The sequence below is a fragment of the Pseudochaenichthys georgianus genome, chromosome 8, assembly GCF_902827115.2.
Source record: "Pseudochaenichthys georgianus chromosome 8, fPseGeo1.2, whole genome shotgun sequence".
Classification (NCBI taxonomy): domain Eukaryota; kingdom Metazoa; phylum Chordata; class Actinopteri; order Perciformes; family Channichthyidae; genus Pseudochaenichthys; species Pseudochaenichthys georgianus.
The window spans coordinates 24,050,052-24,068,622 of record NC_047510.2 but is presented as its reverse complement, the minus strand read 5'-3'; the positions used below and the strand labels follow the sequence as shown (position 1 = coordinate 24,068,622).

Here is an 18,571-nt window from a genome sequence, read left to right as displayed (position 1 = left end):
AACTCAACAGCCACTAATACTGTACATGAGTACAAACGATACAAGCTTTCACCAATGATTAATCCTCTGTGGATGAGTGGTTCCACTTCATTTTAACTCGCAGGGTCTTTGTGGGGAAATAATTTGGCAGAGTTTCAAGGTCTTGCTGCTGTCGACATCTTGTGGAGGTAAAGTCTGGAGTGTAACCAGACAGGCCTCTCGAGGTTTGCATCCAGTTTATAAGGGCCCTCAGGCAGAATCAGATCAAAGGGTTTGGATTCTTGATGGGTAGCCATGTCGTTGAGTAAATTACACTCAGGTGGAGAATCTGGCAGGATGTTGTCACAGCTGCAGGACAAGTTTTGCTACTCTAGCCACTAAATCTAGGAGTTTGGATGATATTGAATGTGTTATACATGTCAGCGCACGCAGAACATGACAAGATACACTTTAGACATAGTTTGCGAAGTTGCATTATTTTTGTTCCATGAATTCGCGTCAAAATGTGTTCCTAGAAAGCAATGCTCCACCCCCTTTTTTTCATTAAACCAACACATCAAATTCAGATGTTCCTATATATAAACAAATTAAACATTTAAAAAGAGCCTTTGGTGAGACAGAATACAGACGGAGTTTCCTCACAGGAGTCCCGGATGGTCAGATTGGGTCATGTGTCCTCTGCAGAGACAAAGCGAAGTCAAATGAATGGAGGCTTTGTGCATGAAAGAAGTGGCCTCTTATCAGCGGAGTGCAGCCTGGATGCTTCATGTACTATAAAAGCCTGATCGAGCAAGGTGATGCAAGTTAATGGGATAAATAACGGCCTACACCACAGTGTAACGCCCTAAAAAAGAGGAACCGTTCAAACCATAAACCTCCGTTCACTCAACTCGACACGGGGTCACATAGGAAACTCCTCTTGTAATTCTTTCTCACAGTTATGTGCAAATTAAATGACTCATTGATACTATTCCTATTAAAATCATTATAGCATCAGAGTGTTTCAATTAAAGCTGTCAAAAACGTCTTGTTCTTGTACTGGCTGTCAGCTTCAAGGCCCAACTCGCTCTTTTGAAGTATGCTAATTTGACCGCTTACAATACTCGACATGGTGGTGATGATAATGTTGCAGGGCATAAAGCTATAATATGCTTATCAGCTTCAATCAGTAATCAAGTCCACCAAGGTTAGACAGGCTCTGATATTTATGTTTTTTCTGATTATGATACAAGGCGTTTAAATGATGGAAAAAAACAACATATTTGGGATTTCTTGAATTTGAGATAAGGCCCGTGTAGTTTGAAGGGAACCGGTTGGGTCTTAATGCGTTTTTAGGTAGGCCTAGTTGCGTGTGACCAGGAGGCCAAAGTAGCCTACACCTGAATAGTCTATTTTTGTTTATCCAAAGTACAATCAAGTTTAGTATGTCTTCAATTCTGTTTACCAAAAAGAGGTTAACTTTCTCATCAGAGAATCTTCAAACAGAAAAGCCATCACAAAAGACGTCATCCAGCAGGATAATAAAACATTTTAATATGACGCATGGTAATCTATTTAGGTGTTATATATTTCGATCTTTTGAAGTACTGCAGCTTACACAAATTCATATAATACCTTATATAGATATATTGAAACCTCCTTTTCAGAACCGTGTTAGACTCAAGTGGCCTTGGTTTAACTTAAACACGTGAATGACTGGAAAGTATTTCATTTCAGACACACCTTCAGTAAATCTTCATTAAAGCGTTAACTAAATCTCGTAATGAGGGAACACTGTCAGAATCAATAACCGGATGCGTTTATAAGCAAAATTGGGTTCTAGAAAGTTATGGTTATTTATGATGACATCGTTGAAACGTTTTTCTTTAAAAACTTTTTTTTTTTTTAAACACTCAAAAACAATACACTCACAAGGACACTTTGATTTTTGATTTTCTCAGCAGTGTATTAAATATTTGTATGTACATAGTTGTAAGTTACATAGAAAAAATATATAGCATTGCAGTAGGCTTGTTAGTTAGTAGCTTGTTAAACTATTATGCTTTTTTTTTTGTTTGACCCACATCCGAGCATACTCATCTCTTCTCTCTGAAAAAGCCTTTCTCCGTGCTGCTCTCTCTGACAGTGACTGTCAATAAGTTCATGGTGACATCTGTCACTGTCACAGTGTGCAGGTTGGTCAATCTGGGGGTCCAGCACGAGGCTGGTCGCGTGGCCTTGTCATTGTTCTCAGTGGATCTGACAGCAGGTTGACTGCACTCCTTCACCTGATGCTTCCGGTGCTCTGCAGAGCTGCTGGGCCGCCGCACAGACATCAAATATTTAGTCATGTGTTTCAACTGATCCCTTTTACGCACATCTGGATTGAACGCGCTGAAAGACAACCCTGCGTGTCTCTGCTCGCTGCTGCTGTGTTTGGGTGTGATGGTGGTCTTCTCCTCAAACCTCCGTGTCAGCTGCATGAGACTGTGATCTGACGCCTCCCCGTGATGAAGCAAGTGGCGTGACATGTTGGAAAATCCGTGTGACACCGGCTCCTCGAGTGACCTGCTCCGTTTGGTGTCCGGCTCTGCTGAGAGGTCTCCATCGACTGTTTCATTGAAATGTAAATGCAGCTTCGGTTTGCGCCCTCTCTTTTTAGGTATCCGGACGCCTTCTAGGTCTGTCAGAGCAGCTGATGGAGTCGGTCTTGGCCTCCTCTCTGGCTCCGGTGGTCGGATTTGGACACTTTCCCCTCTGTTGACTGCGCTCGGTGGGAAGATTGTGGGAACCACGGTACGTAAACCCTCCCGGGCCCTGGGAGTTATGACAGGCTCCGGGATTGGATAGGAAACCTGGATCGCTCTGGGAGCCTCTCTTCTAAATTCATACGTCTTTTCTTTGGCTTTGGCCTGAGGACAGAGCATATAACGTTTATGAGAGGAGTTTACCAGAGATTAAATGTTGATATCTCCTGGGGAAATGTAAAAGTTTAAGAGAAGCAGCTGCACCCTGGTTACGAGCGTTAAGGCCTCGTCCCTAAAGCTGCTTGTTTTTTTTTGGGAATCCATGTCAAATACATATACATTTCTATAATATAAAAGGATGTTTTAAATGTAAAAGCACTGTAGCTCAACCTCATTAGAATCCCTGGGGGAATCACAAGTTATTCTTAGCTCGCAGATCTCACAGTAGGCATGCAATATTTTATGGATCACAAAAAAGTTTCAAACTCGATAAGGTTTTAACTTTCATGAAATCGAAATGAATCATATCATCTCACATTAGAAAGGCGAAAAGATAACATGAAAAACCGAGAAATACATCACATGATTTACCCACCTTCAAGAGAAATGTCTCAGGTTTGGGTCCCCTCTTCTTCGGCCCAAACAGCTCCCTTTCGCGCTCCCTGATAAAGAAAATCACGATTCATCACAGATTAACAAATATATTTAGGCTACATGTTTTATTTGGACTAGGCTATAATAAAATCGGGAAATCTCTTTTCTCACAAGTGCCATTTACTCATGCTTTGATTTAATCGTATTTTAAACGTTTTTTTAATTAGAAATACGCTATAAATTAGATAAAATCATGTCAGAGTAAAGCAGATATCCCGTTTATGATAAGAAGATGACATAATGCATTGCAACAATCTGATTTGGAAATGGAATGACTTCGCTCCAACGACGCTTGTTGTCACTTTCTTTACTAGAAAAAAGTTTGCGAGATCCAAATAGAGAAAAAGTCGGATTTAAATGGGCATGTTTGCGGTACAAAATGCACGGTGCTGTCTCCTGTCTGCAGAGAGGCCTATGCTGCGCTGTCAAACCCTCACCTCTCCTCAAAAGCTGCGAACAGACGTGCATCCAGAATGTTTTCCTCCGGCTCCCAGGTGCTGTACCTGTGTCCCAAACACAAGGAGACACATATTTTAGACAGATATTCTACAATCACACCGCTGCGTTACACTTTAACAAAGCGATCTTGCTGCTTGCGCTAGTAAAACAAAGTAGCTAGTAGCGGACAGTGGCGCATGGTGATCCCAGCCATTGCTAAAGCTACTTCAATGCATCCCAGCGGGTTTACGCTCAGACCTCGACAGCCCCATGAGCCACCAGACATATAACAGACTGCGCTTCAACACATGGAGCAGATGATATGATAAGAAACGAGCTGTATAAACAATATGTCTGAGGTGTTGCAGTTATACGAGCGGCCAGAATGGAGCGCTGTCCTTCACAGCCTCGGCTACAATACTCACTTCTGAGACCAGCCCTTCCATTTCACCAGATATTCCCAGCAACCCTGCAAAAACAGATCATTCAGGGTTATCAAAGCATTGATTGTGAGCGGCGAACAAACAAATGGTTGCGTATTATGTGTGGAGACAGCCTGTGGGCGAAAAGCAGCGATTACCCGTCGGATTCTCCGTTTGAGGATGGACTCGGCTGCGAAGACGCTCTCACCGACAGCAGAGAGCTCCATTATTCCATGCACCTCGTTTATTTCTGTCTCTTTTATTATTTTTGGCTTCCCCGCTTGTCCTCTTCTGGTTGTTTAATTCCGCACACCCCATAACACGCAATCTGGAGAGGACGTCATCACGTCTTTTTCTGTTGCCAGGCACCGCAGTCGGTAGGACGGATCGCACATTGGCTCGGTTGTTGCTACGTGCTCCGGTTTCTGAGTGAGGGGGAGGAGCCCCGCTGCTCGGCTGCTGTAATGGAATGTCTGGCACGGGGGGGCAAGCGAAGTCAGAGAGATCCACCGAGCACCTAGGGGTACAGAGTCCAAATGAAAATGTGTAGTTTCACTTGCATTTAAAGAAAGAACCGAAAAATAGGAAATAAAAGAAACGAGACAAGAGAATGACTGGTGTAATACAGTGGCTGAAAATCCTCATCCAATAAACATTTATGTAAACATCAGTATGTGTAAAATCATAAATAAATTAACAATACAATTATACTGACTAATATCAGAAATAAAAAATCCCATATTTAATGTTTGTCTGATGGCATCCTAAACGTTCAAATATCAGCCCCATTTAAGGAATTTTGAAAAACCCCTCCGATGCATTTTGATTTTGATTCATCCATATGAATGATTATTTTAAAAATATTTGATAATTAGGTGACAAACTGCAAAGCTGTTTATGTCCAGCTCCTTTTTTCCTATCAAACGATATTTAAAATTACTATGTAATACCATAATGTGCGTGCGGACTTTTGCACATTCATGTTTTACGCAGCACACAATAATTCACTCAGTAGCATAAGGATTGCGATGATCAAATAAAGACCAAACAGACACCCAAAAAAAGCAAATCATGATTTCAGTCGATTAGTTTTAAATGTAACTTCCATAGGGTATTTCTTTTAGGCATATTGCACGTTAACCGTAAGGGAAATTCGGTTTATTTAGACTAAATTATTGAATGATTTTTGAAGACCAACCAAATTAAATGAAAAGCAAATATAGTCCATAACGACCTCATTAATATCGTTTCTTAACTCAAAAACATGCAGAATATTCACAGTCATAATTTATATAAATACATTTTCTTCTGAAGGACTAAAGGACATTATAATAATTCCTGGATGAGTGTTGATTATTTGAATTTATTTGGTAAACTGGACTCCAAAAGGGATTTCCCTACAAAGTTTGGCAACATTTAAATGACATATTAAACCAGACGAAATTTAGAGTGAAATAAGTGGATCAATGTTTTGTGCATCCAAATACAATTTAAAAAAGGATCGTTTGTTTTAATATAATTACATTTTTATTCTGTTTTGTATAAATATGTTGAGGGCCTGTAATTGATTTTCAGTAGTAGTAATACTTTGTTCTGGAACATTAGTGTCATTGTTTATATTATTATTATTGTTATTATTATCACTGTTAAAATTATTTAAAATGATAAAATGCTAATACTATTATTATTGATTTTCTTAAAATTATTAATTACAAATGTTATGTTTTTTTACTTCTTGTTTGAAGCTGTTGCCTATCTCAAAAATAAAACGAAGCATTTCTATTTTGATTGAACACAAAACGTTTGTTAGTCTGCATTCGGTAGCATATTATTATTTTTATTATTATGTTAATATTGAACGACAAAATCGATGGTGAAGAAAACCTTAACTCAAAAATAATAATCGCATAAATAAAACCACATTGTTTAACTGAATAAACTGCCAACTGAAGCTTCATTTTTTTAGGCCTCAGGTGCAATTATCATTATTGGTCAGCTATTCATTCTAAATGAAAATAGTAAAACAATTCTACAAACACATTTTGACCAAAACAAACATTTTCCCCAAGATAAACATGGACGTATAATAATCGTGCAGTCTTTCTCATGCCAAAGCCTTCAGGTCCTCCACATTACCATTAGATCTGTTGAACGGAAGGTCAAATAGATAACACAAATAATAAGCAGAAAGAAACATTGGCACAATACTGTATTATTTCATTTTCAGGTTTTTATTCCCGTTGTCTTCCCTTTTTTCCATGTCTGTCCATTTCAAATGAATACCAACAATCATGCAGACTGCGCAGTATGAGCAGTCCTGTGAGATTTCAAACATTTAATGAATAAAGAAGGGTGAAATTGTATCTGGTATCAACCACCAAAGCCTTTTTTGTTGATGTTGTGGGCCAAATTGTTCCACTGACCCTGACGGACAACACAATGTTTGCCACTGTGGCGATTTTAAAAGACCTGGCAGCCTCCCCATGACACATGCAACCTAAAGGTGACTTTATATTAAAAAAAAGTGCAGTTAATTCACACTCATTTGCCACACAAATTAAGAATGATTAGAACAGTCTACAAATACATTTCTCTACATTTATGCTTGATCTGTGCTTATCCTCATGTTGTTCAAACTATAACATCCTTCAAATGTCCCCTTGATGACGCACATGTATAAAGATACACAGGTGTTTTAATTGGTTTGGATTATATTTGAGGTTAATTAGAAGTGGAATCATTTCCTGCAGATGTGTGAAAGGTAATCGCAACATGAGCAGGGAGGCGGTCTGTCGTTCACCCGTCTTCGTTCTCGATCAAGTTAAAGATACAAGATATATATTTGCGGCTATCTGTTTAAATTCTCCCCGCAATGGAGGAGACAAAGGCGGGTGCGCTGCGGACAAAAGATGCGTTGTGGCTGCCGTCGAAATATGAACCACCATTTTGATAGTCACAGCCTGTAGACCGACATTTCCTGTCGGTAGACTGCTATAATGGCTCTGCACCGTTTATGTTCAGAGAGATAGCGGCTGGTGCGCGCTCAGAGCAGGCAGCCTCCATATTTGGCTGCGTGTCGATGAAAAGTGGGTCTGCGGGAGCCGCAATGGCGACAGCCGTACATGAATAAACAGTGCTGGCTCTGTGAGAACATTATTGGCTCTCTGGTTTCCGGGCAACTGCTGCACACAGCTCGCTGTTCTCTGTCCTACTTTACCGGGCGACATTTTCTGCTGAAGGTGGCTCACACACACAAACCACAAGCGAGAAACTGTGAAGCCATATTTCAGCGCATGCTTTGAATTAGAAAGCATCCTTTACAGCAGCCTGATAGCACCACACCACAGCTCTCATTTCTCACACTAGACCTATTTTAGGTTGCCTCTATTCGTGTTCAACATGATGTTCTACAATTTAGGTAAACAATGAAAGATCCAATCTCGATTGTTTTATGTGTTTAAAAAGAAAACCCAAGAAGTCAACAAATAATGACTCGAAGCACGTTCCTTTTTTGAAAACAACACAAAATATGTATCTATGTGAATCTAGTCTTGAGCAACAGGCCTCCTCCGGGTCACACACTGAGCTTTAAATTATCCAAACGACCCTTTTGCTGACATGATCCTGTGAGGCTGCACTGTGCGGGATGAAACCGACACTGTGCAGGCTGCTGGTGGCCACGATGATAAAGGGGGAATGTGAAACATCACACTTGGTCTATAAATATGTTCCCCTGCTCAACTGTGTTTCAGTTTCCTACGGATGCATGACTGACTCGCATGCTTCAAAGCCATGAAAGGCCTACAGAGAGCCTTCACAGAGAGAGACAGAAACACGCGAGCTGTGTGTGTTCATGACATTTCAAAGTTGCTCATATCAACTGATATAGACTGAGTTTCGCAATTGAGAAAATGTGCTCTGTCATGCGTGTCCTTGGTTGCCAATGCCATTCATAGACAATCCCCTGTGCCTGTTTGCAGTAATCGATTAGTTATCATATTTTTGCCCTTTTCAGACCCCTAAACTCACACAATAACAACGAACACATTATTTATTAAGTTACTAAAATATTCATTTATAAAGAGGCAACACTCGGCCATTTTTGATCAATTAACCCCTTAATTTCCTTCTTGCGGGTTATTATACATTTCCAACACGAGATCAGAGCGGTAGAGGAGATGAAATGCGTGGGAAGGAGTTTTGGGACAAATATCCAAATTAGGTAAATTATTTAGGTAAAAAACTCTTCCTAATCCATGAGATCCCCATGGCATATCTGTAAATGTGTTGAGTTGGGTTACCATTTCCTGTATACCATGGCCTTTTTAAGATTTAGATATCATTTTCTGACTCTTCCTTAATGTTTATGTGATATGACTCTAACCTGGCAACACAATCAATACCACACAAGAGTTCAGAGAGAAAGTTTATTTATTGTCTAAATAGGTGGTGGAAATAATGTAAAATGAAGGTATCCTTAATTTATTTTCATCAGATTTAAGGAATGTATACACGAACACTGATTACCAATGTTTCTGTTAGGTTTCTCTGTTTGTGTCACATTCTTTGATAGGAAACTCCCATGACTAAACTAAAGAACACACACGCACGCACGCACGCACGCACGCACACACACACACACACACACACACACACACACACACACACACACACACACACACACACACACACACACACACACACACACACATTCCCAGGCCTTTTATCACTCAATACATTCAAGGGCTAATCTCTTTACAAGCTTGAGATTCCAGTATATCAACAACAACAAAATCTGCTTACACGTCCAGATCAGAGTGCAGGCTACAGGCCTTTTAATGATTCAAGGCAGTTTTATTTAGCCAAAAATCACAAATCAGATATTTGGGCGTCAAACTGTGTACAGTATAGGACACCCTCTCGTTAGATTAAAGCTGTGGAAAGGAAAACTCCCCTGCCGAGCCAGAATATAAACTTTTAACAGGGAAAAATTGAAGAATCGTCAGAAAGAGTAAGAGATTCCTCTCATCTGACAGACAGCCCTGCATTAGATGCCCTACTATCAGAATTATCAACATAATACAATTGAAATATAGACAATACTGACATGACAAGACTGAGGCAGCATTTGGCGATGTATTGAAAAGTCAGACATGCACAAATGTGTATCTGAAGCTTTGCATTTGTGAAGAATGTGTCTTTATGAGTCTGAACTTGCCTCTACATTTTACCGTATGATGATAATGTAGTGAGAATTGCTGTTTCATTGTGAGGCGGCCCTTTACGAGCCAACACAGCCCTTTAAAACAAGTTACACAATGTTCGGAAAGTGCCACGAAGCCTTTGGCAGACACATTACATTTAAATGTCATAATTGACGGCTATAACTGTCTCATTGGGCTGGAAGGCACTCAAGCTTATAAACCATGTGACGGCTGAATACTTGCCCTCCATGACGCCTTTCTTCTTGATAGAATCTAAGAATTACATAACACACTTCCCTCTATGTTGTGTGTTTACATTCCTGCTCGGGGTCGAGCTGCAGTAGAAAAATAATGCATGGTTAAAGTTTTAATAATACAAGTGGCCGGTGCAGTTATGCAATACAGAGAAGCCTTTGTCGTTTGTGATTATGCAACACAATCTGTTTTTCTATTCATGGTTCACAACCACGTTTCTAGTGTTTATTGTTCCATTCTTTGTCAGTATGAGCAAAAAGACTTCATAACAACGGATAGATAAGTCTTTCACTGGAACACTATAGAAAAACAGTATAAAAAGGTTATTTTAGTGCATTCAATATATCAACATCAACCAAATATCAACACAACAACAAATCAGGTAATTTATTTTTTCTTTATTGTGAAACATCCACATGTTGTGCCAACAGCAATAACTCAACCAACTTGTGGTAGAACTTACTTCATATCAATCATCCTGATTTTAAACCAAGTGCCAGAAAGAATGATCAAAATAAAGTAAAAGATATAAAAGTAGCAAATAGATGCAAAATATCTTCTGACTGGTTCAGTGGAATCACTGTTCACTTCTGATGCAGAGAGCATCTTTGTAGTTGTTTTGTTAACAAATTAAATGTTATTAAATAGGCTTCATTTTTTTACATTATAGCATTTTAGCATTCTTACTGTTCTGCATTAAACGTACGAAGAAGGCAATTTCGACTCAAATGTAGGTTACATCCAACAACTTTGACATTTGAAGTTTCAGCAGCATAATCAAAACAGCCGGCACTCATTGGCAAGCAGCCTCACAACTCACATTTATTCCGTGTAACATACTCATCAATGACCCTGGTAGCTCTTTCTAATTTAAATAGTAGTAATGTATTTTTTATAGATAATAATAGCTTCCAAAGCTAAATTAGATGAATATCGCTACTCTGTGTGAGATTAGAAGCCTCCTAATGAGATTACCACATGTATTTTCAAAGTAACTCCATCACTGCGAGGTCAACAGAAAGGAAGGAAAACAGAATCTATTCAAGGTAACAATTGACAAGTCAGTTTAACGGAAAAGTCTCAAGTTTGATAAATGACACTGTTTTCCTAATGTTTGAGATGTCACATTTGATTCCATTCATGTTTGATAAAGGTGAAATGTGCAACAAAGTAATAGATTGGGTTGCAACAGCATATTCACTGACAGCTTTGTTGCATCTAAACGGCAGGATACAACCTGACTAAACAAGAATATACCGGAGCATTTCTAAAAAGTTATTTACACAGCGGTGTGTGTGTTTACACTGTATTCAGACACACCTACTGTTTAAATTTGCATGTCAAGTCATGGCTAATCATGTGGCTCAAACAAGCCACAAACAAAACATGTAAAAAGTATGCCAATTAAGTTTGAGGGTACTTAAAAAGTAAAATAAGACTTAAAGAGAGCAGCGGTTTCTTCACTTGTAATGACACAAACCAACATATGAATATGTAATTAATTGCTTTCAATTTGATCCCTATATACTCAACAACATCCTCTACCTTCTATCAGGACCAAAATAAGTGATATTATTCATACAAAATTATGTTTAAACCTTCATACATCTCAGGTTATAAGTTTGGTACAGGTATGAAACGACAGCAAAAGTATTCCATTAAGCTTGATATGACAAATAAACAGTATATTTTTTAAAGTGGAACACATCCACCTGAATGCATTCGCTCAAATCCTCGAGGGCACTTTCTTGACTACGACGTCACAGAGGAGTTACAGTATAAAACATTATAAGAAACATATTTAATTTGAATTATAAATTATACATTTTCACATATACAAAATTTAGATGTTTTTACAAATGTACATATTTACATGATCCAATCGAGTGAGTCCCATTTAAGGTTTCTTAAAAAGAAACATATTCCTTGAAGGTGACGGTTAGACTGTTCGTTGTAATGTCTGTGATTATGATATTTCCCATAAAAGGGGAGACTTTTTTAACAGGTGCTTCTTTACATTTCTCTGTGGATTTCTGTGTTTCTTCTACCACAGGAGGTGTGTTTGTGACGGCAGGTTCAGGCTCCGGATGGATTTCCGGCTCCACCTGCGTTTTAGTCTTTGGGCAGCTGAGATCCATCGGCTCCTCTTGGCTGTCCACAACCTCAAACGTACATGTGCTGCTGTGGCGGGGGCCGCTACAGTGGAGGTCCATAGGTTTGTCCTGAGGTGGTGTGACAACAGTGCTGGGCACGCTGAAGCTTCTGGAAGACAGGTACGTTTTGGAGACGCTCCTGTCCTCCACAGGATCTGATAGCTTTCGCTTGCGGTCCTTAGGAAAAGAAGGGATCCTGATGGTCTCGACGGATGTAGGGGTCAGGATATTGGAGTCAACAGACCAGGAAGTCAGTGGCGAGCTAGCAGTCAACTGGAGAGGCAGATCCTCCGGTAAATCAGCCTGACCGCGAGCCACTTCAGTGTTGTATTCCTCTGCTGTGCTTGGAGAAGGTTTGGAGAAATGTCTGTCCTTGTGGGAACACTTAATGGGATGCTCTGCAGCCGGGAGGGAGCTGCCGTTGCAGAGCTCTTTGGGGATCCCATTCTCAGGGTGCTCCACTATTTTGGTTGTGTGTGCTGGATTGTTTTCTGACGGTTTGGCGTTTTGGAGTTTCACTTCGCTCGACGATTCCCCGTGTTTACCCTTTGCTCCGTTAACCTTGCCGTCCATATATTTGCTCATGACAATAACAATACGTCCATTTTTGTTTTTGTTCTTGATTATCTTCATTTTGCTGCTAATAGAGCTAGGCAGCGTTGCATCTTTAGGATTGGGTTTAAGGGCATGTTCGCTCTCAGCGTCTTTTACAGCGGGTTTCCTCACCTCCACTGCCAGCTCTTTGACTTTGCTCAAGCAGCCTGTGTCCTTGTCTCTAATCCATTTCTGCTGCAGGGCCAGCGGTAAGTTCCAGCCAGGATTTGCCGGTTTACTGGCTGGTTCCTGAACTTTGACCACCTCTTTGAGCCTGGAAGCCTGTGCCTCGTACATGTTGGGGTCAGGCTCATAGTGGTGGTGCTTCTTGCTGTTGAGCTGGTAGATGAACTTCTTCTTGCCGTTGATTGGCTGATCAGCGGGAACCTCGTGGCTGCTGGGCTGGTACTGATGGTGCTTCTTGCTGTTGAGCTGGTATTGCTGAGCCTGGGGACGCTGGACCAGGATGGGATCGGACTTGAGGCTAACCTCGGCGTCCTGAGATGAATCCGTGAAACCTGCAGGGATACAGGATCTCCTGGCAAATGACGGTACCTAAAAAAGAGACAAACACCAAGTTTAACATTTGAAATGTTGTTGTCAAGACAAAAATATGATCAGCAAAATGAATATAAACCCAAGAAAAACGACAAGAATTCTTGGATCTCTTAAAGTAATCATTTGATTTAAACAAATGTGTATAATTGGGACATTTTGGGGTTGAAAAAAAAAACATGACCGATCAAAAAAAGCAACAGTGGGCTGATTTAAGTGAAAAGTAAATATCAAGTTCCATAAAAACAGATCACTCATTTACAATAATACAACTACTTGCCTAAATACATTTTACCCTCCCTGCCTGGCATTTGCTCACTCCTTTCAAACACTATACCACAGGTTTGAAACGCAGGGATTAATGTTACACATTTGTCCTGGCTTATTAAAAGCAACTTGATTTATATAAGAAAGGTCTGTGTAATTCCCTTTTGAAAAGGGGCTCTCACAGCAGCTACAATTTACAAAACAGCATGCTGAAATTCAAATGAAAGTGTATCGGAAATATAAATAAACGTTTAGGTCATTGCTAAGCATACGACATCCCCTCCCACCATCTTGTCCCCTCCCCCTCTCCTGTACAGACTGACCCTTCGGGCCGTCAGAGGGGAACTGCAGCGGAACGCTCAAGACTCTTCGGCTGTGACCCCGGGTCACAGAAGTGCCACCAGACATGTCACGCTTTATCCCTGATTTCTGGCCATGTGTGACTCTGGCAGAGTGGTATGCCTCTTAAGGAGTGACACTGCATAGCAATCAGCTCAGAGTCTCTCAAAATATATAATCACATTTGGCTCAGGAAGCAGTGCTGTAAAGGTCCGAGTTAAGATAGTCAGCCATTTATTCTTGTGTTTTTCCAAACACAGAGATGAAATAAAACATTCTCTCAATACAGATTAAAGTGGTGCAAAAATTATCCTTGTGTTCACTGTTTTGCATAAAAAGCTATTTTGCATAAAGAAATAATGAACATGCAGATAAAATGAGTGCACTCAAGCGACGCTTGCCTAACCTCAGGCCACAAACCCTCATGATGAGTGTGCAGTAATAACCAGCTGTAGGACCCTATCCATGCTTCGCCTTTTACTCTATCTCTCTCAAAACTCTATTAATAACCGCTACCATAATGGCTACGGCTCTAAAGCACCTGACAGGCCCCTTCCCCCTTTGTGGCCCCTTAAAGAATGAAACTTACAGAAAGGCTTAGAAAAGCAGCACATGGCAAACGATCAAGTCTGTGATGATGAAGAAGATAATTACCTGGAGTAGAAGATGTTTTGGTTTTGGCCCCCGTTTGCGGTATCCCATCAGCTGCTCCTGCCTCTCTCTGTGAAAACAAAAGATAATTACATTTCCCTGCACCATGTTTACCTTCGATATACTACATCTCATTTGACTGACATGGCTTCACCTTTCCGCATACAAATCTAATTATATCACAAACAGAATGACAGGTTTAACATTTTAGAGTGTTTGTTCATTTTCTTCTACCTATTCAAGGTCAAAAGTGGAATTTAGATTTGGATGACTAATGAATGCCCACATGTGACCCGCTGCAAAGCATTATGGTCCTTATTTGCATAGCTCTCCATGGTAATCTGCCCATTCTATATTCTCATTATCCAGGAGAAATTCAATTAAGGCAACGGCAGGGAAAACCTCTCCTTGTCTTTCAAACATCCTCCCTCCTGCAGCATGCCCTTCCTTCTACATTCAATCTCTAATTAGGGTCATGAGGGATGGAATGGGATAAATACAACATTGTGGAGTACTTCTGGGATACATGCTGCTGTTGAAAACATGCAAACCACCACCCTTGTGCAACACAACGCCTACACCCTGAAATATAGGGTGATGAATATCCAACTAATAACAAACATCTATTGGAACTGTTTTTATAAGGGGAGGGGAGAGGGATGTGGTTATTGTTGTACTGACTACTAGACCAAGCACTTGAGTTGTCTGTGAAATATTGCTCCCTGATATAAACCTTGACTCATCATTGGCTCATAAATAACCAGCGGTGGGTGAAGGCCGGCAGCACACGGGCTCCACCAGGCATGCGTTAATCCAGTCTATTGTTGGCCTCTTGCTACAGATGTTCAAACCATCAGAGCTGCCGGAAAGTTGCCTCAATAAACAGTCTACATTTTAATGCTATAATGTGTGCGATTTTCAAAAAGCGTCCAACGGGATGACCCCTATTCACAGAAGATTTGGCAATTACAGCCTCCCTTGTCGGATCCCCTCCCCCATCCTCTCGGAGCAAAGAGGAATCCACACACACGGCGCAGAGGCAGCACTCCATGACCATCAGCACAGAGCCAGACATACACACACACAGACACTCACACAGCCAGGCAGGCTGCAGGGGAGATTTGAGAGCGGTACACTGGAAACGCTGGAGAGCACTGCGTGTAAATTAGCCTTTTTAAAAATGAGAATTCCTTTCTCGAGCCATCGTGTCTTTCCCAGTCCCATGAGCGGCCTGGTGGCCTACTGAGGGGGAGTATATCTCTCAGGCCTCATGGGTGCAACAACCCCGACAAGATGTTGTTGTGCACGCGCCACAGGGCCAAAATGACAGCTGCATTTGTATTCATTAACATCTCAACCTCTGAGATTGGCATTGATGTGTTTCTGATTATCTTACAGGCATCTATTAAGCCTCTTGACCTATAGGATTGAAAGCAGGTTGACGATGTATACACCCAAGGTGAGATATTCTGTTTCCACAACATTACATTGCTAAATAAAGGCAGCAGTTGCATCTGAAGCATCAAAGCTAGTGCTTTTAAGGTTTTCTCTTGGGTGGAAAACACTGCATGAAATAAGCCTGCAGAAGTAAAGCACAGCTCAGCCTGATAGCATATCTCAGCCTGGTATAGTGATGAGAATCCCATCAGGCAGCAGCCTCGTCACAGGAAATCAAAACAAACTGCTGCTCTTGTGTCCGCCACCCTGAATGAAAACAGCTCTGGAGTTCAGCTGCTAATTCCTGCTCAATCTCCAGTTGCAAACTGATAAAACCAGAATTAGGATCAAATCCACGTGGGGAGCATTGCTTTTCAATTTTCATTTCTCCACCATGCACCTTCTGGCAAATGAAAAGGCAACTAATTGAGTTTTCTCTGTGAAACTGGGTCATGGCATGCTGTAGAGCCCTCTGATTCCTGACAAAAATCACGTAATAAGATGATAATTTGTTGCAATGCAAGTCTTTATCCATGAATATTTCCGATCCTCCCATTAAGTATGATTTAGTATATCTCACTACCACCTCCTCAGCCTATTCCCCAGGAGACCGTCATGGGGCAGGAGGAGGAGGAGGAGGAGAAGGGGGATCAGTGCTAGAGTTACTGGAGCGCCCCTCCTCCCATGCCCATATATGGTCATGGCTGAACTGGAGGCTGCGCGGCCTCGTCCGAAGTCCACCTCTCTCACCTGTGTTGAAACGCGACGAGAAGACGAGGGTCCAGAATGTTTTCCTCTGGTTCCCATGTGTTGTATCTGCAGAGAGGAGAGAGCAACTGTCACTGTCTGAGCTGTCACGTGCAGACTTCCTTTTTCTAACTGTCACACAGGCCTTAGCCTCTGTCCGTCACACACATATTCATCATTACTGTGAAGTCACTGTATAATGCACAGGTAAGGCAGGCCACCAGTTTAACATAAAATAGTGTTTTTCTGTGTATTATTTGGACTTCGATTTAAAATGTTGCACATTTTTTTTCGGCTTCTCCAAATCACCCTTGAGGACGTTCAACTGCACATCCAAAATGTCAAAGACAAATTGTCTAAATGTGCTCTTCGAACGGTCCTCCAGCACCAACATACAGTCGGCCATTTTAGCACCACTGTCTCGTAAATTCGCTGGCAGAGCAGAAATAATTAAAACGGGATTACATGGCTGTGCCTACCCCCTTCCCTCGCATAAATTAGTGAAGGCATCCGCGGATACACTGAAACACATACCGAGCGCGCTCTCCCAAATACACGCACACGTAGCCACAAACACACACACTGTGCGCGCACGCCCTTGATGAATGCCATTTTTAAGTAACAAGACTTGAATTTGTTGCGAAAATGTGCATTTGTCCATTGCAATTGGAGAAAATGTTGCATTCAGACTTACTTTGGAGACCAGCCTCGCCACTTGACCAGGTATTCGATCTTGCCCTGTGATGGTGGAGAATTTTTTTTTTGGTGAGGCTCATGTCAAACGCAAAAATATGTCAGCGTTCTGAGCGCGTTTTGCAAACATGCTCCCTATCTGTTACCTTGCGGATGCGCTTCTTCTCGATGCCCTCCACCGCAAAGACATGCTCTCCGGCGGCAGGGAGCTCCATTCTCGGCTGAATCCGATCGCAGGAGCCGGGGGGAGTGAAATGTTGGCTAGGCACCGTCGATGTGCCTTCCGCTCGGTGCGTGCTGTGCGCGCTTGGTAGTTTTCCAGTTGTATCCAAATCAGACTGTATTCCCTCCACCTCTCCTCCTCCTCACTCGCTCTCTCTCTCCCTCCTTTGCACACTCCACAGTCTTGGATATGAGCATACAGATATTCACAGTGCGGCTGCGAGCAGCTCTTTTCGTGCAATAGCTCCAGCTCGGTGCATGACGTCAGGAGGGGGAGGGGGAGAGGGAGACCTTGCACAGAGGTTGGGGGTTGATCCCGTGCGTACTGGACTGCGTGAGGGATATCTGGAAATTCAAATCTATCACTACCTTACTGTTACAGCACGAACGAATAAAATCCACTTGAGCACATTCAATGTTTCTATCGATAGCAAGGCTCCTGAACCCCTCCTCCAACAGCTCATTTACAATTCACTTGAGAAGAAAAAGTTGTATTCAATTATATCGTAGGCCTATGGATGTTGGTAAATAGAAGATACATTTTCAACAGATGCATATACTTCTATTGATATGCACACACTGCTTGGTTATAACTGCATCAGGAATTTTCAGAGCAGTAAACTGGACCCGAGGGAGTTGAAAAAAACTATTGTTGTCAACCACCTTCAAACCTCGATCTCTTTTGAAAAACTGTTTTATAAGGACAGTTGTATAACAAAGCATAAACACACCTAGCCCTTTATCTTTCAAAGTAATTGCAATGTGTCAGCAAATCTTGTTTTTTCCCTGAATTTAGGCACTAATGAATAATAAGTTCCCTTTTTTAATTTCCGATCCCCTTAAAGCAGCAGTTGTACATGTGCAGACAGAGGCTCACACTTCGATCTGCTGACAGCGCCCTGCAAATATAGGTCACACTCACTCTGGTCGTCAAACCAGTGCCATGTCCTCTGGGCTCAACTGCCATTAATTTGACGCACAGCAGAGGGTTGCTGTGCAGCCCTACGCCTACCTGTGGCAACTTTATAATGGTGTCACAGCTTGTTCCTCTAAAACCAGAACTACAGTCTGTTATCGGTTGTAAAACTGGCTGTCTATCTGCATCTTGACAATTTAAATCCAAAAGCATAAACCACATCACCAGTTAGGATGTACTCTGTGCTGTAAATGTCATCTGCATTAAGTCACCGGATTTATGGGCACCTAATTGGAAACATGAGAGAAAACCCGCGTCT

At 41.5% G+C, this 18,571-nt stretch overlaps 2 protein-coding genes across 4 annotated transcripts; both read right to left on the bottom strand.

Moving 5' to 3' along the window:
• Positions 1-1,490: 1,490 nt before the first annotated feature.
• On the bottom strand, positions 1,491-4,713 carry cbx8a (chromobox homolog 8a (Pc class homolog, Drosophila)). Of its 3 annotated transcripts, none has more exons than XM_034088838.2 (6): positions 4,378-4,713; positions 4,223-4,266; positions 3,797-3,862; positions 3,301-3,367; positions 2,425-2,870; positions 1,491-2,274 (listed from the first exon to the last, which is right to left on the bottom strand). In XM_034088838.2, exons 1-6 carry the CDS (start codon positions 4,444-4,446, stop codon positions 2,055-2,057), a joined length of 912 nt encoding a protein of 303 aa, XP_033944729.1. In that variant the 5' UTR covers positions 4,447-4,713; the 3' UTR covers positions 1,491-2,054. The 3 variants fall into 3 exon arrangements, with proteins under 3 accessions (XP_033944729.1, XP_033944730.1, XP_033944728.1); XM_034088839.2 differs by having other exon boundaries at positions 1,491-2,271; XM_034088837.2 differs by having other exon boundaries at positions 1,492-2,870; positions 4,378-4,711.
• Positions 4,714-10,051: 5,338 nt separating this feature from the next.
• Positions 10,052-17,579, bottom strand: cbx4 (chromobox homolog 4 (Pc class homolog, Drosophila)). The gene is made up of 5 exons (XM_034088825.1): positions 17,261-17,579; positions 17,116-17,159; positions 16,425-16,490; positions 14,241-14,307; positions 10,052-12,980 (listed from the first exon to the last, which is right to left on the bottom strand). Exons 1-5 carry the CDS (start codon positions 17,327-17,329, stop codon positions 11,586-11,588), a joined length of 1,641 nt encoding a protein of 546 aa, XP_033944716.1. The 5' UTR covers positions 17,330-17,579; the 3' UTR covers positions 10,052-11,585.
• Positions 17,580-18,571: the final 992 nt, after the last annotated feature.

Bases quoted from the DNA above. Each gene is read 5' to 3' on its own strand.
- cbx8a (XM_034088837.2), bottom strand. From the start codon at position 4,446: ATGGAGCTCTCTGCTGTCGGTGAGAGCGTCTTCGCAGCCGAGTCCATC. The intron at 3,863-4,222 runs GTGAGTATTGTA...TTTGGGACACAG, and splicing joins TGGAAGGGCTGGTCTCAGAA to GTACAGCACCTGGGAGCCGG. The intron at 3,368-3,796 runs GTGAGGGTTTGA...TTTCTTTATCAG, and splicing joins TTCGCAGCTTTTGAGGAGAG to GGAGCGCGAAAGGGAGCTGT.
- cbx4 (XM_034088825.1), bottom strand. From the start codon at position 17,329: ATGGAGCTCCCTGCCGCCGGAGAGCATGTCTTTGCGGTGGAGGGCATC. The intron at 14,308-16,424 runs GTGAGAGAGGTG...TTGTTTTCACAG, and splicing joins CTCGTCGCGTTTCAACACAG to AGAGAGGCAGGAGCAGCTGA. The intron at 12,981-14,240 runs GTAATTATCTTC...TCTCTTTTTTAG, and splicing joins CAAAACATCTTCTACTCCAG to GTACCGTCATTTGCCAGGAG.